The sequence below is a fragment of the Squalius cephalus genome (assembly GCF_949319135.1).
Source record: "Squalius cephalus genome assembly, chromosome: 10".
NCBI lineage: Eukaryota > Metazoa > Chordata > Actinopteri > Cypriniformes > Leuciscidae > Squalius > Squalius cephalus.
The window spans coordinates 4,384,186-4,405,068 of NC_137131.1; the positions used below are offsets into that span (position 1 = coordinate 4,384,186).

General features: G+C 41.2%; 1 protein-coding gene across 1 annotated transcript in view; it reads left to right on the forward strand.

The window, feature by feature from the left end:
* rbpjl (recombination signal binding protein for immunoglobulin kappa J region-like) overlaps nucleotides 1–20,410 on the forward strand; it is a 23,087-nt gene extending 2,677 nt beyond the window's left edge. Inside the window, exons 3-12 of the mRNA XM_079883564.1 lie at nucleotides 1,562–1,696; nucleotides 8,438–8,508; nucleotides 8,580–8,695; nucleotides 9,612–9,786; nucleotides 10,528–10,665; nucleotides 12,605–12,717; nucleotides 16,417–16,557; nucleotides 16,649–16,804; nucleotides 17,133–17,236; nucleotides 19,711–20,410. Coding sequence (XP_079739690.1) covers nucleotides 1,562–1,696; nucleotides 8,438–8,508; nucleotides 8,580–8,695; nucleotides 9,612–9,786; nucleotides 10,528–10,665; nucleotides 12,605–12,717; nucleotides 16,417–16,557; nucleotides 16,649–16,804; nucleotides 17,133–17,236; nucleotides 19,711–19,984 — 1,423 coding nt within the window. The 3' untranslated portion in view covers nucleotides 19,985–20,410. The remainder of the gene's footprint in view (nucleotides 1–1,561; nucleotides 1,697–8,437; nucleotides 8,509–8,579; nucleotides 8,696–9,611; nucleotides 9,787–10,527; nucleotides 10,666–12,604; nucleotides 12,718–16,416; nucleotides 16,558–16,648; nucleotides 16,805–17,132; nucleotides 17,237–19,710) is intronic.
* Nucleotides 20,411–20,883: the final 473 nt, after the last annotated feature.

The following is a 20,883-nucleotide window of genomic DNA, read 5'->3' on the forward strand; positions in this document are numbered from 1 at the left end:
GGGGGGTTGCTTGCAGCTGGAGAGAGAACATTAGCTTTCTTTTAGTGAGCCTTCAGAAATTCCTTGCGGTTCTGCTTTAGTCCACGATTGATGCACGAGCTCTTGAAGTGCCACTTGTGAACACAGAGCTGACTTTATCATTTTGAATTTCATTCAAAGTGATGCTATTTTCTTTATATGCTTTCAATGAAATATTAATAGTGCCTGTATTAGGGTAGTCGACAAATAACGTTTAATATCTTAGAGTGCAGTTTAAATGAAAGGAAAGTGTGTTTTAGATAGGCCTACTGGAACTTGTCATTTAAAGGGATAGTTCACCCAAAAATGAAGATTCTGTCATCATTTACTCACCCTCAAGTTGTTTCAAGCCTGTATTATTTCATTTTTGTGCTGAACACAAAAGAAGATATTCGGAAGAATGTTGGTAACAAAACAGTTTCTGGTCCCCATTGACTTTCGTAGTCCCCCCCCCCCCCCCCCCCCCTCCTCTTTTCTATGGAAATCAATGGTTACCAACATTCTTCAAAATATCAGCCAAACACAGGGATCCAATTTGATCTCTATCCTATGCGCTCAAAGTAGGAAGTAACATTACTGCCTTTGACCCCAAATCCTCTTGGGAATGCCTCAAATAAAAACCCAGGCAGACAGACTGAAACATTCTAAGCCTTGGGAATTATGTGAGTTTTCAATTAAAGCATTTTACTCTTTTGGGAAATACCACATTTATATCATTGGGCTGCTAATCAAAGAAATTAAGACTCCCAGAAAATTATGCACTGTTAAAAATACTGAACAAAATTGGGGCAGGAGATTACCATAATATTAATTAAATCAACCATTTCAGATTGAGTAATAATAAAACAAGATATTTAAAAGTGAAACGAATAACTGCAAATATGAAACAATTAATTAAAGTCAAATAAATTAATCGTTTTTCATGTTTCAAATGTACATGGAGAGCAAAGTGCTTAATAGTCCAGCCGAAAAATGAAAAACATCATGAGTCATTTACTCATCCTCTTGTAATTCCAATCCCATGATACTTTCATTCCTCTGTGGGACATAAAATATGCTTTCTTAACATTTTAATAAAACAAGCATTATAAGATTATTCTTCTGTGCCTAAAATTATTTAAAAGGGAAACTGTGATAAAAGGGATTTATTTTTATAAATATTTCCCCAAATCTGTGTATCAAATCTTCTAGCTCTATATAACAATATTCTTTTTCAAAAATGATGGGAAAGTGTCATGTTCTGTCCTCTAACTGTCTGCATCACTGTCTACACATCCAGCCCACTATTTGCTTCAGTATATCTATCATTATAACTTTATAATATCTATTACTGAATCATACTGCTTGGCATTTGTGGTTAGTTCTGCTGAGCTTTCTGACATTAACCACAGCAACAAGAGCAGCCAAAAAGGCTGTTAATGCCCCTATTTAAATTGTGTCCCAATATAAAGAACTATTCCATGATATGATCTTTGAGAACAGCACATATAGTTTACTTTGGAGAGGATGCCAGTTTAAAATAAATATTTTTGTGCATCACTAGGGAGGAACAAAATTTCTCCTTGTTGCAAAAAGTAACCAGAGATTCAGTGAGGCAATACCTTCAATTCAGACCTGACCAATCAGTGATCATCCTGCATGCCAAAGTTGCTCAGAAGTCTTATGGGAATGAGAAAAGGTAAAAACGATTTACATCTGTGCATTTACATGTTCAAAAAGTGAACTACACATGCATTCACATACACACACTTTCCATAGACATAACGATTTTTATACTGTAAAAACTGTATATTCTCTCCCCTTACACTAAACCTACCCATCACATAAAACGTACTGGTTACTTTCGTAACCTCGGTTCCCTTAGAGATAAGGGAACGAGTACTGCGTTGCAAACGCTTATGGGAAAACTCCTTTTCTCGAGAATATTGAAGCCTTTATTTTAAAACGCATTTGCTACAGCACAGGCGAGAGCATCAGACCCACGTGAGTGAGCTGATAGGCTGTGCTGTGGGCAACTGCACGAACCAATGGCGGATAGACAGAAGCGCGCGAGCCAATCAGGGCGCTTGGCGCTCTGTCACTGTCAAGCGCGCGAAACTACACGTGACCATAACATATAAATACAGATAGAATCCGCCATTTGACAGGTATAATCGACTGAAGCGACAAACCTGCCATAAGAAAAATAGCACGGCAAGGCAACGCAGTACTCGTTCCCTTATCTCTAAGGGAACCGAGGTTACGAAAGTAACCAGTACGTTCCCTTACGAGAACGTTCTCTCGTACTGCGTTGCAAACGCTTATGGGAACGTTTCCATTTAAAACGCCGTGCTATTAATCTTTTGGCCGCTCTGACTCACCAGAGTTCCGGGAAGTACAGAATAGCCAGGATAAAAAGAGACCGAACATCGGGCCCATCAATTATCCGTAATAAAGACTGGCCAGAGCCAGTCATTTAACCCACAAGGTGATAGCCGTGTGTTTAATATCAAACTAGTCTGGGTCCGCAGAGCCAGAGTCTAGACTGAAAAGACTGTAACTGCAAAGCAGGGACATTAAAGTTATAATTCATCGGATCTGGCCAAAGCCAGTCACTTAGTCCACAAGGTGAAAACCGTGTGTTCAATATCAACTAGACTGGGTCACAGAGCCAGTGTCTAGACAGAAGAACTGTAGCTACAAAGCAAGGGCATTAAAGCTATAATTCAACAATGTGGACGGAGCGGATATCCGGCCGCCGCACATATGCTATAGATGGGAATACCCAAGTGACCATGGTTCAAAACTAGTCTGGATCCACAGAGCCAGAGTCTAGACAGAAAGAACGCATGTCTGCAGAGCAGGGACATCCAGATTATAGAATCTCACAAATGTGGACGGAGCGGACCAGCCGGCCGCCGCACAAATGTCTTCAATGGGAATACCACTTGACCAAGCCCACGAAGAGGCAACACCTCTCGTGGAATGAGCTCTAACACCTATGGGACAAGAGAGGCCCAGTGAGGTGTAAGCCAGGGCAATGGCGTCAACTATCCATCTGGACAGTGTGGTTTTAGTGACCGGGAGGCCCTTGGATCGGCCCCCGAAACACACAAAGAGCTGTTCAGACTGTCTGAAAGAGGCCGAACGCTCCAGATAAATTCTCAAAGCTCTGACTGGGCAAAGCATGAGAGAATCGCTATCCTCCTCGGAGGAGGGGAGAGCTGACAGAGAAATAACCTGGGCTCTGAACGGAGTTGAGAGCACCTTAGGAACATATCCATGTCTTGGCCTAAGAATGACCTTGGAGTCATTAGGACCAAACTCCAGACAGGAAGCGCTGGTAGACAGCGCCTGTAAATCCCCTATTCTCTTTACTGACGCCAGTGCTAGAAGCAGGGCGGTTTTCAGAGAGAGAGACTTAGGATCAGCTGACTGAAGTGGTTCAAAGGGAGGTCCCTTAAGAGCCCGCAGGACCAAGGAGAGGTCCCAGGCCGGAACAGACGGTGGCCGAGGCGGGTTAAGCCTCCTGGCGCCCCTGAGGAAGCGAACTATAAGGTCGCTTTTTCCTAAGGAGGCCCCGGCTTCCAATACGTGAAAAGCAGCAATGGCTGCCACGTACACTTTGAGAGTGGAGGGGGAGCGACCCGCGTCCAACATCTCCTGTAGAAAAGACAGTACTCTTGGTACTTCACAAGTGTATGGGTCGAGGTCTCGAGCTAAACACCAGCTGGAAAACACTGACCATTTACTGAGATAGAGGCGTCTGGTAGACGGAGCTCTAGCTTCCTTTATATTATTCAGGACGCCCTCTGGGAGGTTCTGGGGTACCCGTTGAGTGGCCATACATGTAGGGCCCATAAGTCGGGACGGGGATGCCAGATTGTCCTGTTGGCCTGAGTCAGGAGGTCGCGCCTCACTGGGATTGGCCACGGGTCTGCTACAGACAGCTGCATCAACTCTGGGAACCAAACCTGGGTCCGCCAGAGAGGAGCTACTAATAGCACTGCGCTTTTCGTGTTCCTGATCCGTTCGATGACCTGAGGGAGCATCGAGACCGGGGGGAACGCATAGAGAGGAAGGTTGGGCCAGTCGTGGGCCAACGCATCCCTGCTCTTTGAGAAAAAGATTGGGCATTGACAGTTGTCTTCTGAGGCGAAAAGATCTACTTCTGCCTTCCCGAAGACCTCCCAGAGTAGGAGAACTGTCTGAGGGTGGAGAGACCATTCCTCTGGGGGAACTCTGCCCCGAGAGAGCATGTCTGCTCCTGTATTCAACGTGCCTGGCACGTGAGCTGCCCTGAGCGAGCGCAGATTGGTGTGAGCCCATAGCAAGAGCTGTGAGGCTATGGCAAACAGGTTGCGGGACCTGAGGCCGCCCTGGCGATTTATGTAAGAGACCACCGACATGTTGTCCGTCCGTACCAACACGTGGTGTCCCGCCAGGTATGGGAGGAATGTTTTTAGGGCTAGAAAAACTGCTCTCATTTCGAGGCAGTTTATGTGTAGGCGTTTCTCCGAGCTCGACCAGAGGCCGGAGGCAGGCCTGCCCTCGTACAGAGCTCCCCAACCGGAGTTGGAGGCGTCTGTTGAAATCATCCTCCTCTCTGAAACTACCCCCATGCTTACGCCCTGCTGGTACCAGCTGGCGTTTTTCCAAGGGGCCAGGGCTTGAACACAGCGCTGGTCCACCTTGATAATCAAGTGGCCTGAATGCCAGGCGTGGGGTGGCATCAGAGGAGCCAGCCACAGCTGAAGAGGACGCATACGCAGTAGGCCTAGTTGGAGTACTGATGATGCAGAGGCCATCAGGCCAAGGATCCTCTGAAACGTTCTGAGGGGTACAAGAGAGCCCTCTATGAACGATGCCGTGAGCTGCTGAATCGTTAGAGCACGGGCCGGTGTGGGCCATGCTCTCATAAGTACGGAGTCGAGAACTGTTCCCAGGAACGTGATACGTTGGCTGGGCAACAGAACACTCTTTGCAACATTGACCCTGAGCCCTAGACATTCTAGATGGCTGAGGAGCCAGGCTTTGTGAGTATGTGACTCCGCCTCTGACTGGGTCAGTATGAGCCAGTCGTCGAGGTAGTTTAGGATGCGCATTCCCCGCTGTCTCAGGGGGGAGAGAGCTGCATCCATGCACTTCGTGAATGTACGAGGCGCTAGTGCCAGTCCAAATGGAAGAACTGTGTACTGGTATGTCTGCCCCTCGAAGGCGAATCTCAAGAATGGCCTGTGGTGGGGGTTCACTTGAATGTGAAAGTAAGCGTCTTTCAGATCTACTGAGAAAAACCAGTCGCCTGGGCGAATCTGCGCCAGGATATGTCTGGTCGTGAGCATTCTGAACGGCCGTGACATGAGAGCCTTGTTCAGATGTCTGAGATCTAAAATGGGTCTCAGGCCGCCGTCTTTCTTTGGAACAAGAAAGTATCGGCTGTAAAAACCTGACTCGCTCAGAGAAGGGGGGATCTTCTCGATGGCCCCTTTCGCCAGCAGACTTAACACTTCGGTGCGGAGGACATGACTCAATGTGCCCCTTACCGTGGTTTGTATAACCGCGCGAAAACGCGGTGGTCTGCGGGCGAACTGAAGCGAGTAACCATGCTTTATGATGTTCATCACCCATACTGAAACTCCGGGGATAGCTTGCCAAGCTAGAGCCCGCAGAGCTAGAGGCATTATCATATCTGGAACACCCAGAGTGGGGGGCTCGGACTGACATGTATGCATGTGAGAAATTATGCTCGATTTGTGCTTTGTGTGGGTCGCTGTTAAAACAGCGTTTGTTTGCAGGGGTGCGTGACATGTGACGGGCCCATGAACTGCATTTAGAACTGCTGCAGCCACCTGAACTGAAGAGGGAGCCGTGAGCAGTAGTCGAGCGATTTTTGGGGCTGGTCCGGCCGCAGCGGGACAGTGACCCCTCTTTGTGCCGGTTAGGACGGCTTCTTGGGCTCGTGATCGAGCGTCAGCTTCGGCCGCGGGCCCTGGCGCTTAGGGAACGGGAACCGTTTCGCTGGCTTCATGTGCTTACTGGTCTCAGCCGCTGGGCGGGGCTGGAGGACCTGGGACACCACTTTCTCAGGTCGCGGCGTGCTCTTGGGGCGCCGTTGGACTGAGCTGGAGCGCTTTGGTAGAAAGTGTCTCATGGCGCTGGAAGCCTTCTGAGCTTCAGTGAAGCGATCGGCGAAGCCGCTGACAGATGGGCCGAAGAGACCTGAGGCTGTGACGGGCGAGTCGAGGAAGGCAGTTTTATCCGCGTCCCTGATCTCGGTTAAGTTTAGCCAGAGGTGGCGCTCCATTACCACTAGGCTGGCCATATTGCGGCCCAGGGCTTGAGCGGTGGTCTTCGTGGCCCTCAGTGCCAGATCCGTGGCACTCCTGAGGTCTTTAAATGTGTCTGGGTCCGGGCCTGACTCATCCATGGAACGGAGAAGTTTGGCCTGGAAGGCTTGAAGCGTCGCCATGGCGTGAAGTGCAGAGGCGGCTTGACCGGCGGCAGCGTATGCGCGGCTGGCAATGGCCGAAGTAGTTCTGCACGGCTTAGAAGGGTGCACCGTCTTAGACCTCCAACTACCTGCAGTGGGGGGGCATAAGTGTGCAGCGACCGCTTCCTCCAGTGGGGGGAGAGACACATATCCTTTCTCTTCAGCGCCGTCAACAGTGGAGAGCGTAGAAGAGGCAGATGAGCGCGTTCGCGCTGAAAAGGGCGCGCGCCAGCATTTTGTGAGCTCTTCGTGAACCTCAGGCATAAATGGAGCGGCGCGCTGACGAGGGGCCTGCTGGCGCCCCGGCAGGTACCATTCATCGAGGCGGCTTCTGGCGGGCTCAGCTGGAGAAAGCCAATCGAGTCCCAACTCGTCAACAGCGCGAGACATGACACGGAGAAGTTCGGCGTCAATGCTCGCTCGAGTATCAGAAAACTCTAGCTGAGAGGGGGGGGCGGGGTCCGCGGAGCCCGACCAATCCTCGCTCTCAGATGCCGCCATAGAAAGTGCGTCATCGACGTCATCCGGAGATGCGCCGAAAGAGACGAGTCCAGCCGCTTCAGACGAGGGGCGCTGCTCGCTCCGAGAGAACAGGACAGGCGAAGAAGGCGTGGGCGAGGCACGAGGAGAAAGGCCCGGCGTGCACTCGCTAAACTCACCGCGCTCAGGACGCCTCTGATCGCGCCGCTTCTTCCTACGGGGCTCGTGGGGCGCCGAAGACGGAAGGTGGGCGGAATCGGTCACCGTCGAAGACAGCCTTGAACGGAGAACGGAGACAGGCATCCCGTCGCAGAATTGGCAGCCGCCTTTCATGAGCGCTGCCTCGGCGTGCTCAGGGCCGAGGCAGGCCGCACACTGGGTGTGTCCGTCGGATGCATGCAGGGAGACCCCGCAGCTCTCACAGATGGAGAGAGGCATTATGCCGCGCTGTGAAAACAGCGGTTTGCTCTTTTAGATAAATATGCAATGAAAAGGATATAATATTTCGTCGGATGCCACAGGGAAACGCTCAGCTGGCGAGATGCCGGGATGCGAAGCTGTTCCGCTGGACGGCTTTTCCACGACGAGGGCTTCTTACGACCGGAGAAAATCAGCGACGAGGTGAGTCGAGCTGAAGGAGATTAAATCTGTCAAATGGCGGATTCTATCTGTATTTATATGTTATGGTCACGTGTAGTTTCGCGCGCTTGACAGTGACAGAGCGCCAAGCGCCCTGATTGGCTCGCGCGCTTCTGTCTATCCGCCATTGGTTCGTGCAGTTGCCCACAGCACAGCCTATCAGCTCACTCACGTGGGTCTGATGCTCTCGCCTGTGCTGTAGCAAATGCGTTTTAAAATAAAGGCTTCAATATTCTCGAGAAAAGGAGTTTTCCCATAAGCGTTTGCAACGCAGTACGAGAGAACGTTCTCGTAAGGGAACTTTCTGCATTTTTACATTTTCAAAAAACATCACTTAGTATGCTGTTTTCCTCATAGGGACCAAAAATGACCCCACAAAGAAAAGGATTTCAGATATTGCCATCTTTGTGGGGACATTTTGTCCACATTATGGTAAGGTTTACCTGGACACGCACACACACACACACACACATACACACACACACACACACCACTATGTACTGAAAATCAGCTGGTTTAGCTTTTGGGAAAATGTCTAAACCAAATCTTTGCTGGAAAAATCATACCAGCTTAAACTTTTTTTTTGGAACATGGAAGCTGGTTTGTTCCTGGTTCAAGATGGTCTACCAGTTCTGTCTAGCTTGATAAAGATTGACTAACCAGCTTGGACCAGATTATGCCTAGCTAGAAAACATCTTGCATGTTCCAAATGGTTGTTTTAGCCATTATTTCCAGCAGGTTATTTTATCACTCACAGGAACATAATTTACAGAAAGTAAGACTCTTTCTTCATGTCTCATTCCAAAAATAATGGTTTGTGTGTTTCCACAGGTTTTTCTGTCCCCCTCCTTGTGTGTACCTCACTGGGCACGGATGGAAACTCAGACAGGAGCAGCTTAAAGGTCAGTGGCTCAGAGTATCTTCATTCTTAACATTGTAATTCACTCTAATTTTTCCATTTATATTCACTCAGCATCAGGTCTAGGTGAGTCCAGTTGTCAGCTTTTCGGGTACATGGGTCTGGACAGCTCCACTGATCCACGGACAGACAGTTTCAAGCTGAGCTTTGAGGAGCAGACAGACAAGAGGGTGAGACATTGCCAAAATACAGCGATCAAAGAGGAGAGAGTCTGTCAGGCTTATGAGAGAACACGACTCCTGTGTGTTCAGAGAGATTTGGAGCTGGGATCATATGTTTATTCTACCTGGATTACAACTAGGTTTATGTAAGGAGGGCAGTTGGATGAACAAAGAATATGGGCTTGATCTTTTAGTTGCTTTATTCCTGCCCACAGGAAATAATAATCATAAACAAGATCTCTTTAATATCTCTCCAAAAACAGCAATGAGATTAAATGGTTTTTTGAGTTCTCAGATTTGTATTCTATGGAAAAATGTCTCAAACTATGTTCAGATTTGCCAAGAAATCAAAGTCTGCTACCAAAAGTCAGAGATCTAAATATTAATTGACATTTTACAGTATTTCTTCTAAGACTGTTTATACATCTGAGAGTTAAACTACTGTTCAAACGTTTGGGGTCAGTAAGAAATTAATACTTATATTCAGCATTGATGCATTCATTTGATCAGTATAGACGTAAAGATGTATAATGTTACAAAAGATTTCTGTTTATAATAAATGCTGTTTTCTTGATTTTTCTATCATTTCCCACAAAAACGTTAAGCAGTTTCGGCATAGATAAGAAGAAGAAATGTTTCTTGAGCAACACATTTGCATATTAGAATGATTTCTGAAGAATCATGTGACACTGAAGACTGGAATGATGATGCTAAAAATTCAGCTTTGCATTACAGGAATAAATTACATAAAAAAAAAAAGTCTAATTATAATATTTCACAATATTACAGTTTTACTAAAAATTGTATTAAATAAATGCAGCCTTGATGAGCAGAAGAGACTTTTTTTACTTTCAAGCCCAAGCTTTTGAACTTTTGTAAACGTTAACAACTGACTCATTTGTGTCTATTTCATTCTTTCCTTCAGATGTTTGCCTGCGCTAAAACCTTGTATATCTCAGATACTGACAAACGAAAGCACTTTCGCCTGCTTCTACACCTGTTTCACAGCGGAGGGCAAGAAATCGGCACGTTTAACAGCAGGCTCATTAAAGTCATCTCCAAACCATCACAGAAGAGACAGTCCATGAAGAATGCTGACCGTGAGTCTGTGCATGTGTGTATTTGTGTGCACTTCTGAAAGTCTATATTTAATTTGATGCAAGCGATAGACATTCAGTCCACTGAAATTCAGTTTTAAGGTTATAGGTCATGACTAATTTTCACAGCCCACAGTTTCCCATGTTTTTTCCCCCATTTTATTATTATTATTATTATTTTAGTTTTGTTAACCTATTGAATGGACTGTTGATCTATCCCTCATTTGGATCAAATGACGTCTACCCTGACTAAGGGCTGTTATATAAAAGGGTCATCCGGAGTAGAAACTGAACCCTTGTAAGTTTGTGTTGCCGTATCTTCATGTATGAGAAGTGAGGTCAAGCCTCTAAATAGTGTCACCCAGCAGCCATTGCCACAGAAGTCAGACATTTGACCTCTAACCTTTTGATCCTAAAGCACACACTAAGAGGGCAACTGCTGTTGACATTGACTATTGGATCCACAGAGAGGTTTTACGGGGAAGAAAGAGGCGCTTGACATCTGAGCATCAGTCAAGTGACGTTGAATTCCTCACCGTCTTGTGGGAGAGACAGACAATGAGACAAAGTTCTAGAAAAAGAACAGACTGGCATTAGTCAAAGTATATCAGTCATTTGTGTTTGCTTTCTTCTTGTCAGTCTGAATGTGTATGCATATATGTCAGTGAGTGTTTGAATATTATGGTGTTTCTTTTGTTTGCCCATAGTTTTAGTTTTTGTAAAAATGTATGTTTGTTTCTGCAGTGTGTATTTCCTCAGGCTCAAAGGTGTCGTTGTTTAACCGCTTGCGGTCACAGACGGTCAGTACACGTTACCTGGCGGTGGAAGACGGGGCTTTTGTCGCCAGCGCGAGACAGTGGACGGCATTCACTGTCACTTTAGGTTTGAGATGCAATGCTTTTTCTATTTTATTCTACTTTTAATCCTTTATCTCAGTCCTTCATACATATACAACAACAACAACAACAACATTTATTTATAAAGCATATTTAAACACAATATAGATTGATCCAAAGTGCTGTCCATAGTACAAAGCAGGTCTACACTATCAAAAAGCAAAAAAAAAAACCCAACAACAATAATTACAGGTTTCCAAAAGCTAAAGAATAAAAATTAGTTTAAAGGGTAGATTTAAAAATGGCTAATGAAGGAGCAGACCTCACATGATAAGGGAGACCATTCCAAAATGTTGGAATATAACTGAATAAAACCATGTTTAATGACCAAAACTATAAATTATGAGCTTTTCACACATGAAATTGCTAACACAGGGTTCATATTTCACACTGGCTAGTAATGAATCATGTCAAGATTTCACACTACATGTTTGTGAACCCTAGGTTAATGGTCTTTTATATACTCCTGAGAGTCAGCAATGGAGTTTTTTCCTCTGTAGAGGACATTATATTTACGCAAATTTCTTTGAGACCATATGAGCAACAGTTTTAAGTCTGGATGTCTTGTAAAGAGCACATTCAGGTCTTTTCAGAGATATGATTGACATTGAATCATAGACTGAATGACTAAATTCAGCACTCTTATGGGAATTTGATGATATTTGTAATTATAATCATGTAATTTTCTGACTAATTTTCATATTGTTTGTCGTAAATTAACATCTCAAAACAACTTTAGTAGGGTTTTAAATCAGAATATGACTTTCTGTTATAAGACATGCATCAGTTTCATATATGTCCACTGTAAACGACACCAGGACTCACAGCATGCTTATCCGGCATTTTAGGGTGACATAATAAGTGAATAGGGAAGAGATTTTTCATTTCAACATTTGTTTGAAATATGAGATATTATCAAGTTATTACTCTCATTTTTATAGCTACTTCTTTTTTTCTTTACATTTTGCCCAAAGAAGACCATTGTATGTAATGGGAAAACCAATTTTTCACCATGTTTACACACATATTGTGTAAAGTAAAAATAGAAAAAATAGAAAAAAATCAAATCATTCTCTAATATCTTTCATACCATAGTTGAGAATCTTTTTAAAAGTCTTTGTGCATAGTTTGGATGCATACAAAATTATTTTCTCATATCTGTTTTACAGAGGACAAGTTATAGAAAAAAATTGCCTGGAAATTAAAAATGGAGTGGTATACTGAATATAAAAATGTAATTCATGTCATAGGAAATATCATAAAATGTTATTATTATTTCCAAACAATGTAATGATGTGAAAAAAAGGTATATGTGTCTATAACAGTCATATGTTTTACAAGGTTAACAACATTGGGACTCATTTAGTAATTATTGCATGCAAATGATGCAGAGACTTCTAAAAAAAATTGGCGCATATACAACACACCTAACAGTATTATTATAACAACTTTTTCTGCACCTTCTAATGACATTTGAAACCCCTTTTGCGGAAGTATTTCCTTTAGCCCGGGTTCACCCATGCGTATACACAGTATGTTGTTAGGACTAATTCACCGTTCACCACAGTAGCTAAAAAAACACAAGAAACCCAAACAAGTCTAGAAACAACTGGCCAAAACTCCATGCTGGACGTCCAGCGTGAAGAAGTAAATAAACTCTCACAAACGCTTATAGTGCCTCGCTGCATTTGAGAGTAAAATCAGTTTTCCAAAATACAACACTTCATTCAAAGAAAAGAAATTCTAAAAGCTTCAATTGTAAATGTCAGCAACATGTGTTCAGCAGCTGGTATAAATGTAGCATAAATGTTTAACCCCTGTACAGCGCCCAAGGCCAAATCCTGGTCTGAGTAAAGTCTAATTTTCTCTCTCGCCCCCTACAGTGCCGTACACTAATACTCACTCTGTTTCAACTCTGTTCGTAGTGGAGGAGATGCAAGCGCTTCATAGTGAATACACCATGTGTGACAGCTACATCTGTTACGGCTGTGTGGTTCAGCTGGTATGCACTGACTCAGGAGTGGCGCTGCCACCAATGGTATGCAAGTATAAAACGTTTTTCTTTCCATTACAATGTCAAGTCACCTTTGTTTATGTAGCACTTTATAAAAAAAGCAGTGATAAACAAGAAAATAATTATCAATAATCCAAACAAAGTTCAATTATGTTGTAAAGCAGCTCTAAAAAAAGTCAGTTCAGAATTGATTCAGGTCAGTTCAATAACTGTTAAAGTCACTAATAATGAAATAAGTTCTATTCAGCTATAAGCAGCTCTACAGAAGACAATAGTGTTGTTATTCACTTCTGAGTCCATTCAGTGTTTAATGCAATTTAGTTCAATAAGAGTTGATTCAGCTCTAAAGCACCTCTGCAGAAAACACTGGTGTCCTCATCTAGCTCAATTCAGTTCAAGTTTTGTTCTAATCCAATTGTGTCATTTCAGTTGAATCAATAATATTAAGTCAAGTCAAGTCAAGTCAAGTTTATTTATATAGCGCTTTTCACAATACAGATTGTATCAAAGCAGCTTCACAGTATTAAATTAAAATAATACAACAAGGTTTGTTTCTAGTGAGATTTATTGATTGATAAAATTAAATTAAATATTCCCAAAATATCCCCAACTGAGCAAGCCAAAGGCAACAGTGGCAAGGAACCGAAAAAACTCCATCAGGTGACCTAATGGTGAGCTGAAACTCCATCAGGTGACCTAATGGAGAAAAAAAAAAAAACCTTGGGAGAACCCAGGCTCAGTCGGGGGCCAGTTCTCCTCTGGCGTTTATGAACTAGAGGCCGGATTGTAGTTTAAACTGTAAGATTAAGAATATTATATGAATGCCTGGCTGAAGAGATGCGTCTTTAATCTAGTTTTAAACTGGGAGAGCGAGTCTGAGCAACGAACAGTACCAGGAAGGCTATTCCAGAGTTTTGGAGCTAAATGTGAAAATGCTCTCCCTCCTTTGGTGGATCTGGATATCCTAGGTATGACCAAAAGCCTCGAATTTAGTGATCTTAGAGAGCGCGATGGATTATAGGGCGATAGAAGATCCGTTAAATAGACTGGAGCTAAGCCGTTTAGGGCTTTATAAGTCAGTAGCAATACCTTGTAATTAATACGGAACTTTATAGGTAACCAATGTAGTGATGATAAAATCGGTGTTATATGGTCATATTTTCTTGATCTAGTAAGAACTCTAGCGGCGGCATTTTGGACTAACTGTAGCTTGTTTATTGAGGATGCAGGACAACCAGCTAATAAAGCATTACAGTAATCTAGTCTCGAGGTCATGAATGCATGAACTAACTTTTCTGCATCAGAAACTGATAGCATGTTACGTAGCTTAGCAATGTTTCTAAGGTGGAAAAAGGCTGTTCTTGTAACATATGAAATATGATTTTCAAAAGACAGGTTGCAATCTAGTATAACACCCAGGTCTTTTACTGTAGAGGATAAAGTAACAGGACATCCTACTATGCTAAAGTTGTATTGTGAGAGGTTTTGTAGGCGGTTTTTTGAACCGATAAGTAGTACCTCTGTCTTGTCTGGATTTATTACTGAATATTAAGTGCAAAAGCCTTGCTGCCACTTAGAACACCCTTGCAACATCATCGCAACACCCTAGCATTATGGCTACAAGTGTTATACATGTCAGAAAATATTAAAATCTAGTTGATTTTACAATTCTGTTTGGTGCTACAGAAATTGCACACCTTAAACTGCAAAATGTGCACTTGCAGAACTTTTTTTTTTTTTTCAATGGAATATTTTAATCAGTTTCCTGGTGTTTAGTTATTTTTAATGTGTTCACAAAATCTTACTGGAATGTACTTGGTGCTCTACTGCATGCTAACAAAGTGTTAAAACCATGTTTTTTTTGTTTTTTTAACCTTGTTGAGTTGAATCTGCATGTTCTGTGTATTTTTAATCTATATATTTTTTCACCCATGTCTCTGAAGTCTGTTTTGTACAAATTTCCATCCCTGTGGTGTTTTTTGGAAGCTGGTCTGCTACCAACCTGTGCCACAATTTGCTGATAAAGCACTTGATCAAAATGCCAAGGACAACGTTTAAATACCACATTTAGCAGACTAGCAAACAGAATAGACCTTCACACTGTTGTTTTAGTTGTTTGAAATCGCTGACTGGTTTGTTTTGGTTTGCAAGGGTGTATTTGAAGCCCTCATGCAGCAGGATTTTTGATCCCCGAGCTGCAGTTTTGGAGGAGTGTGAACAGTCAGGCATATTGTGCAGCACACAGATGTTGCGGGGGCCAGTCAAATGAGACCAGGTGCATGGTGCATGATAGAAGGGCGATGAATCTTTTTTTTTTTTTTTTTTAGGTCTGCTCATATCATATTTCTGAGAACGAAAAATGAAGAGGACTTTATACTCTTAAAAATAAAGGTTCCAATCACAATGGTGCCATAGGAGAACCATTTTCAGTTCCCCAAAGAACCTTTCAGTGACCAGTTTTTAAAAAAATTGTGAAGAACAATTTTAATAATCTAAAGAACCTTTTTCCACTATAAAGAACCTTTTGTGGAATGGAAATAAAGAACCATTATTTAATGTTTTTTGGAAATAAGTCAAAAGGCGCACCAAGTCAAAAAATACAGTAAAAACACTAATATTGTGAAATATTTTTACAATTTAAAATAACTGTTTTCTGTTTTAATCTAATTAAAAATTGTATTTATTATTGTGATGCAAAGTTGAATTTTCAGCATCATTACTCCAGTCTTCAGTGTCACATGGTCCTTCAGAAATCATTCTAATATGCTGATTTAGTGTTTAAGAAATATTTCTCATTATCAGTGATGAAAACAGTTTTTCAAAAAAAAAAAATGTTGTTGTTGTGGAAATCATGATAAATATCATTCAAAGTTGTAATATATATATACTACTGTTAAAAAAATAATACTATTATTTAACAAGGACACATTAAATGAATAAAAGGTGACAGTAAATTAAGACATTTATATATTTAAAAAAAAATCTGATTTCAAATCAATGCTGTTCTTTTGAACTTTCTATTCATCAAAGAATCCAGACGAAAATGTATCATGGTTTCCACAAAAATATTAAGCAGCAAAAATGTTTTTCAACATTGATAAAAGTAAGAACCATTATTTATAATTGAGCACCGATAATAATTGATAATTGAGCAGCAAATCAGCATGTTAGAATGATTTCTGAAGGATCATGTGACACTGAAGACTGGAGTAATGATGCTGAAAATTCAGCTTTGCATCACAGGAATAAATTAGATTTTAAATTATATTAAAAGAGAAAACAGTTATTTTAAATTGTAATAATATTTCACAAAATTACTGTTTTTTGTTTTTGTTTTGTTTTTTGCTGTATTTTTAATGAAAAAAATACAACCTTGGTGAGCAGAAAATAATTTTTTCAAAAACATTAAAAATGTCATTAAAAATGGAAGTAAAACTCATTATTTTTCTTTACAGAATAATTCCCTTTTTAACAAAACCATATAAACGTTTCTTAAGAGAACTACCATGATCTCTTATGATTAAATGCTTCTGTACAAGCCATAAGTATAAGATTTCAGTTTCTTTTTAAACTGAATTTAAAAAAAAAAAAAAAATCAAAAACTTTCAGAAGCAAGAATGAGAAAAGGTTGAGGCTCACTGTTGCTCTATTAAAGTTATGTCAAATGTAGAAAAAAGGTCAGCTGTGTGAATAGCTACCCGATACGCTTTTCTGTCTTTGCAGGTAATACGTAAGGTGAACAAGCAGCATGTATGTCTAGACGTGGATGAGCCCGTGTCTCAGCTTCATAAATGTGCTTTCCAGTTCAGAGACAGCAACCACATGTACCTCTGCCTGTCCAATGAGAAAATCATACAGTTCCAGGTGAACACAGGCAATGACATTTAATTAAAAGAATAGTTCACCCCACAATGAAAATGCATTTACTTACCCTCATGTGATTCCAAACTTGTAGGCCTCTCCATGTCCTAAGGAAAGTAATAAGGTGTTGTTGAATGATGGATCCTGTTGGACCATCATTGGAACAGAGGTGGTTGAATACACCTTCAGTGAGAGTCTAGCCTGTCACCCGACCACCATCAGCCCCGTGCCTGTGATCAATGGACTAGAGGTCAGAAATCAAGCACTCAATGATGTTTCTTCATTACACCTCTTCAAATCAATTTTAAAGATGAATTCAAGTGAAATCGAATGCTACACTCTTCAGAGTTCACTGGGGTTCTATATAGAACTCTAGGGTTGTTGAACTATTAATGCCAAACAGGTTCTATAGCAGGAGAATTATTGCATAATATTTTTATTTCTAGTGATCAAATGTTTACGAGGTCTCTCTAAGAGTGTAATTTAATATCAAACTGTAAATATGAGCTGTACGTTCAAGAAAATATGGTTACTTAGCTAAACAACACTAACAAGTGTTCATGGTTTTTGTGATTTAGCTAAATGGAGGGGGACATGTGGCCATGTTGGAGCTTCACGGAGAAAACTTCAGTCCACACTTAAAGGTCTGGTTCGGTGACATGGAGGCAGAGACCATGTTCAGGTTAGAATTTATCATAAATAGCGGGATTAAAGGTAGGGTAGGCAGAGAGGCTAGCAATAGCGAGCTAGCTTTGACACCATAAGATCTTTATTTATAAGTCTACACAATGTAAACAGTTAAGCTACTGTCACACAATTTAGCTGGTAAGATTGCTTAAATCCCTTAAATGTCCGCCTAGTTTGAACTTGCCGCGCTGCAACTGCTTTATCCATGGAAGCTTTGCGTTTAAAGAGCTAATAAAATACTTTGACTCAGATCATTATTTTGTGTCTAATTATTTACTTATGTGGCAAGTAGCCGTGTAATAAGTGGGATAATGTACATCCAGCTGGTTGTTATCTCAGAATAAACCCCTTCAGGCTGATGCAAGACCCCTCCGCTGATCGACCTGTCAGGGTTTATTCTGAGATAACAACCGGCTGGATATACATTATCATTTACTTAAAAAAATACAACTTTTAATTTTAATCATGTATTAGTAAATGTTGAAATTAACATTAACAAAGATTAGTAAATGCTCTAGAAGTGCAGTTCATTATTAGTTTATGTTAACTAATCTAATCTAATATGTTAACTAATGAAACCTTACCATTACTCCTCAAAACTGTTCAAACAGTACATAAATACAGGAAAACTTTAGGCTATTTGAGTCAGAATACGACATGTTTTGTGAATGTGCTGCTCTTTTCAGTTTATGACTTCCTGTTCTTGTAAACCACAGAAGGTTCTGTGTAACACAAGATTAGGGTCTGAAGTGTTCCTCTACAAAGCACAGATCTCATCATTTATCATAAAGCACAAATGTCACAAGGAAGGATTGGAAGGAAGTTATACACACCGAAACAACAGGATGTTACAGAATGTGGTTGATGTTTCTTATATTGTGCTAATTTGAGGCTAGTTACTATACCAAAACAGTATAAACCACTTGAGGTCATAATTACAGTGAGTTTATCACAATAAATGGGGTATCTAAGTGCTTAAAACATGGTATACAGTTTAAAACACTGCCCATGGTGGCTTATTGCTGTATAAATCAATGCAACAGCAACGTGATAAAGACAACAGTTTTCAATAAACAATTTATAGTAATTATCTCAGTATGCACTAAATATTGCAGGTCATTGGCTGAACCCTTCAGTGCAAGGCACCACATTTAAATCTGCATTCATTTCCAGAGCAGAAATCTGAACATTGGATGAAGCTATGTTCAAAATGATCTTTTCTTTTTGTTGACATAGAGTTAAATGTTTTTAAATATATTAAAATAATAATACTGTTATTTAGTACTGTTAAAAATGTTATATGCACAAAGCCCTCAGAATATAGACCTGCAAAGTGTGGCGTATGTAAGTGCTTCTGAAGTGGAGATTTCTGACTCAGTGCATGATGAACCAATGCTTTTGTCTTTTAAAAAAAACATGCCACATTAGTACTGAAATAAACTGATATTTTTAAGTGGCTTTGAACATGGCTCATCAAATCATTAACTATTTTAGAATCATTATCTATTTTATAAATTGAAATTAGTCACTATGTAGTAAATAATACAGCACAGGTGCATGCAAGTTCATAGCAAGGCAAAAAACTAACTTCCTTCTCATACTAAACTTTTCCCTGTGCAATTATTTTGAGCCCCTTTCACACAGCGCGTTGATCCCGGGAATTGCCATAAAATTGCTAGAGTGCCTTCTGTGTGAACGCAAACACGTCCCGGGATTGATGCCGGGATCGATGCCGGGAAGGGGACCTAGTAACATTGCCGGGATCAGACAGGAGTTATCACATCCTGACGTCACCTGTCTTTACGGGATCTTTACGGGATGTGTGTGAACGCACTCACAGATTCCGGAAAATCACTGACAGTGTGAATGAACCAAAATCAAACGATCCCGGGACAAATCTCGGGACACATTATCTGTATATTTTCCAGAATCTCTGTGTGAAAGGGGCTTTAGTTTGTTGTGTCCACCTTGCCAAGGCTCCAGGGATGCCGTGGTGTGACATTCCTGTCTCAGCAGGCTGGAGGGGAATGATGGTCTCTCTCAGGTCCTTGTAGGGAGGTTCTCAGAGCTGTAGTCAAGTGTCAGGAAGGTCAGCGGGTGATCTGCAACTGAAATGACTGCAAATCAGTGAGGTGTAACTTCCTTCATCTTAAGTTACAGGAAGAAAACATTCAAAGTTTTACATTGATTGCACTCAATATATATAGTCATTATTGTTAACTAAAACTACTAAAAACATTTTAATTGAAATAAAGCTAAAATAAAATATAAATATTATTAAAAATTAGAAGTTGCCTTGGCAATAAACTGAAATAAGTTGAAGTTGAAAGACTAAAATTATTAACTTGAAATAAATAAATACAAACTAAAACTAAAATAAAAATATATATATTTTTACAAAATGCACAATGGAAGATAAGAGTATTTAATCAAAGTAAACATGTAAATATGACACTTTGTCCATCTCAGGTCCTCTAGGTCTTTGCTGAGTGTCGTTCCTGATGTGTCTATATTGAGTGGCGAGTGGAGATGGATGAGACAACCAATCACAGTGCCCTTATCTCTGATCCGATTTGACGGGCTGATCTACAGGAGTTCATACTCGTTTACTTACACACCAGAACACAGCGCCCCCTCTCAAGCAAACGCTACAGCGGAGAGAACCGCAGACTCGGACTCGCTCATAGACACCATACACCAGGAGTTCACTCGGATGAACTTTCACCTATTTATGCAGAGCTGAGAACACACACACACACCTTGAACCAAGGATTAATCCAGGCGAATATTTATGTCAGATTATGTCCAGCCCTGGTTCAGACTCTAATCTCTTGTTAACACTTACGCTAACGAGAAAAACTCTTCCAGCATGGAGTCACATGAGCTTACACACTAGAGACAGCTCTGATGGAGCGTTTGACAATTATGAATGCACAAGATCCATGTATTGAGGCTGTGGAGAGAGCCGAGTCAGTCTGAAATAAAGCTGGAATACAGTTCATTAGCTTCATGACATCTGTGAATTTCTCATCGGTCAATGGATGCTTATGTCAGAGTGTGTTGTAGCAGTAGTTCACTTTAGCAAACCTTTATGTTTTCTATGCCTTGACAGTAAAGACATTTATAATGTTACAGAAGATTTCGATTTCTTTTGAACTTTTTATTCATCAACAAACCTTTACAGTCACTTTTGATTAATTTAATGCATCCTTGCTAAATAAAAGTATTATTATTTGTTTATTTTTTTTAAGTACTAACCCCAGACCTTGGAACGGTAGTGTATATGAATGTACAATTCATAAAGTATGAGATGTATAACAGAATATAACAGAAATGATGTTGTTTTCATCAAGAAGTGCATCAGTGCAAGAGTCCAACCCTCTGTAAAGCCTCCTCCAGCACATCCCAAAGACTTTCAATGAATTCTAAGGTCTGGACTCAGAGGTGAAAATGATTCTTCATGCTCCCTCTTAAACATTCTTTCACAGTTTGAGCCTGATGAATCTTGACATTGTCATCCTGGAATATGGCCATGATGAGTCTTCCTACATGGGTGTTTAAGAAATGAAGAGCTACACACTCAATCAATTAGGGTTAGAAGAACTGTTGCCAAACATATAACATGGTAGAAACAATAACGAC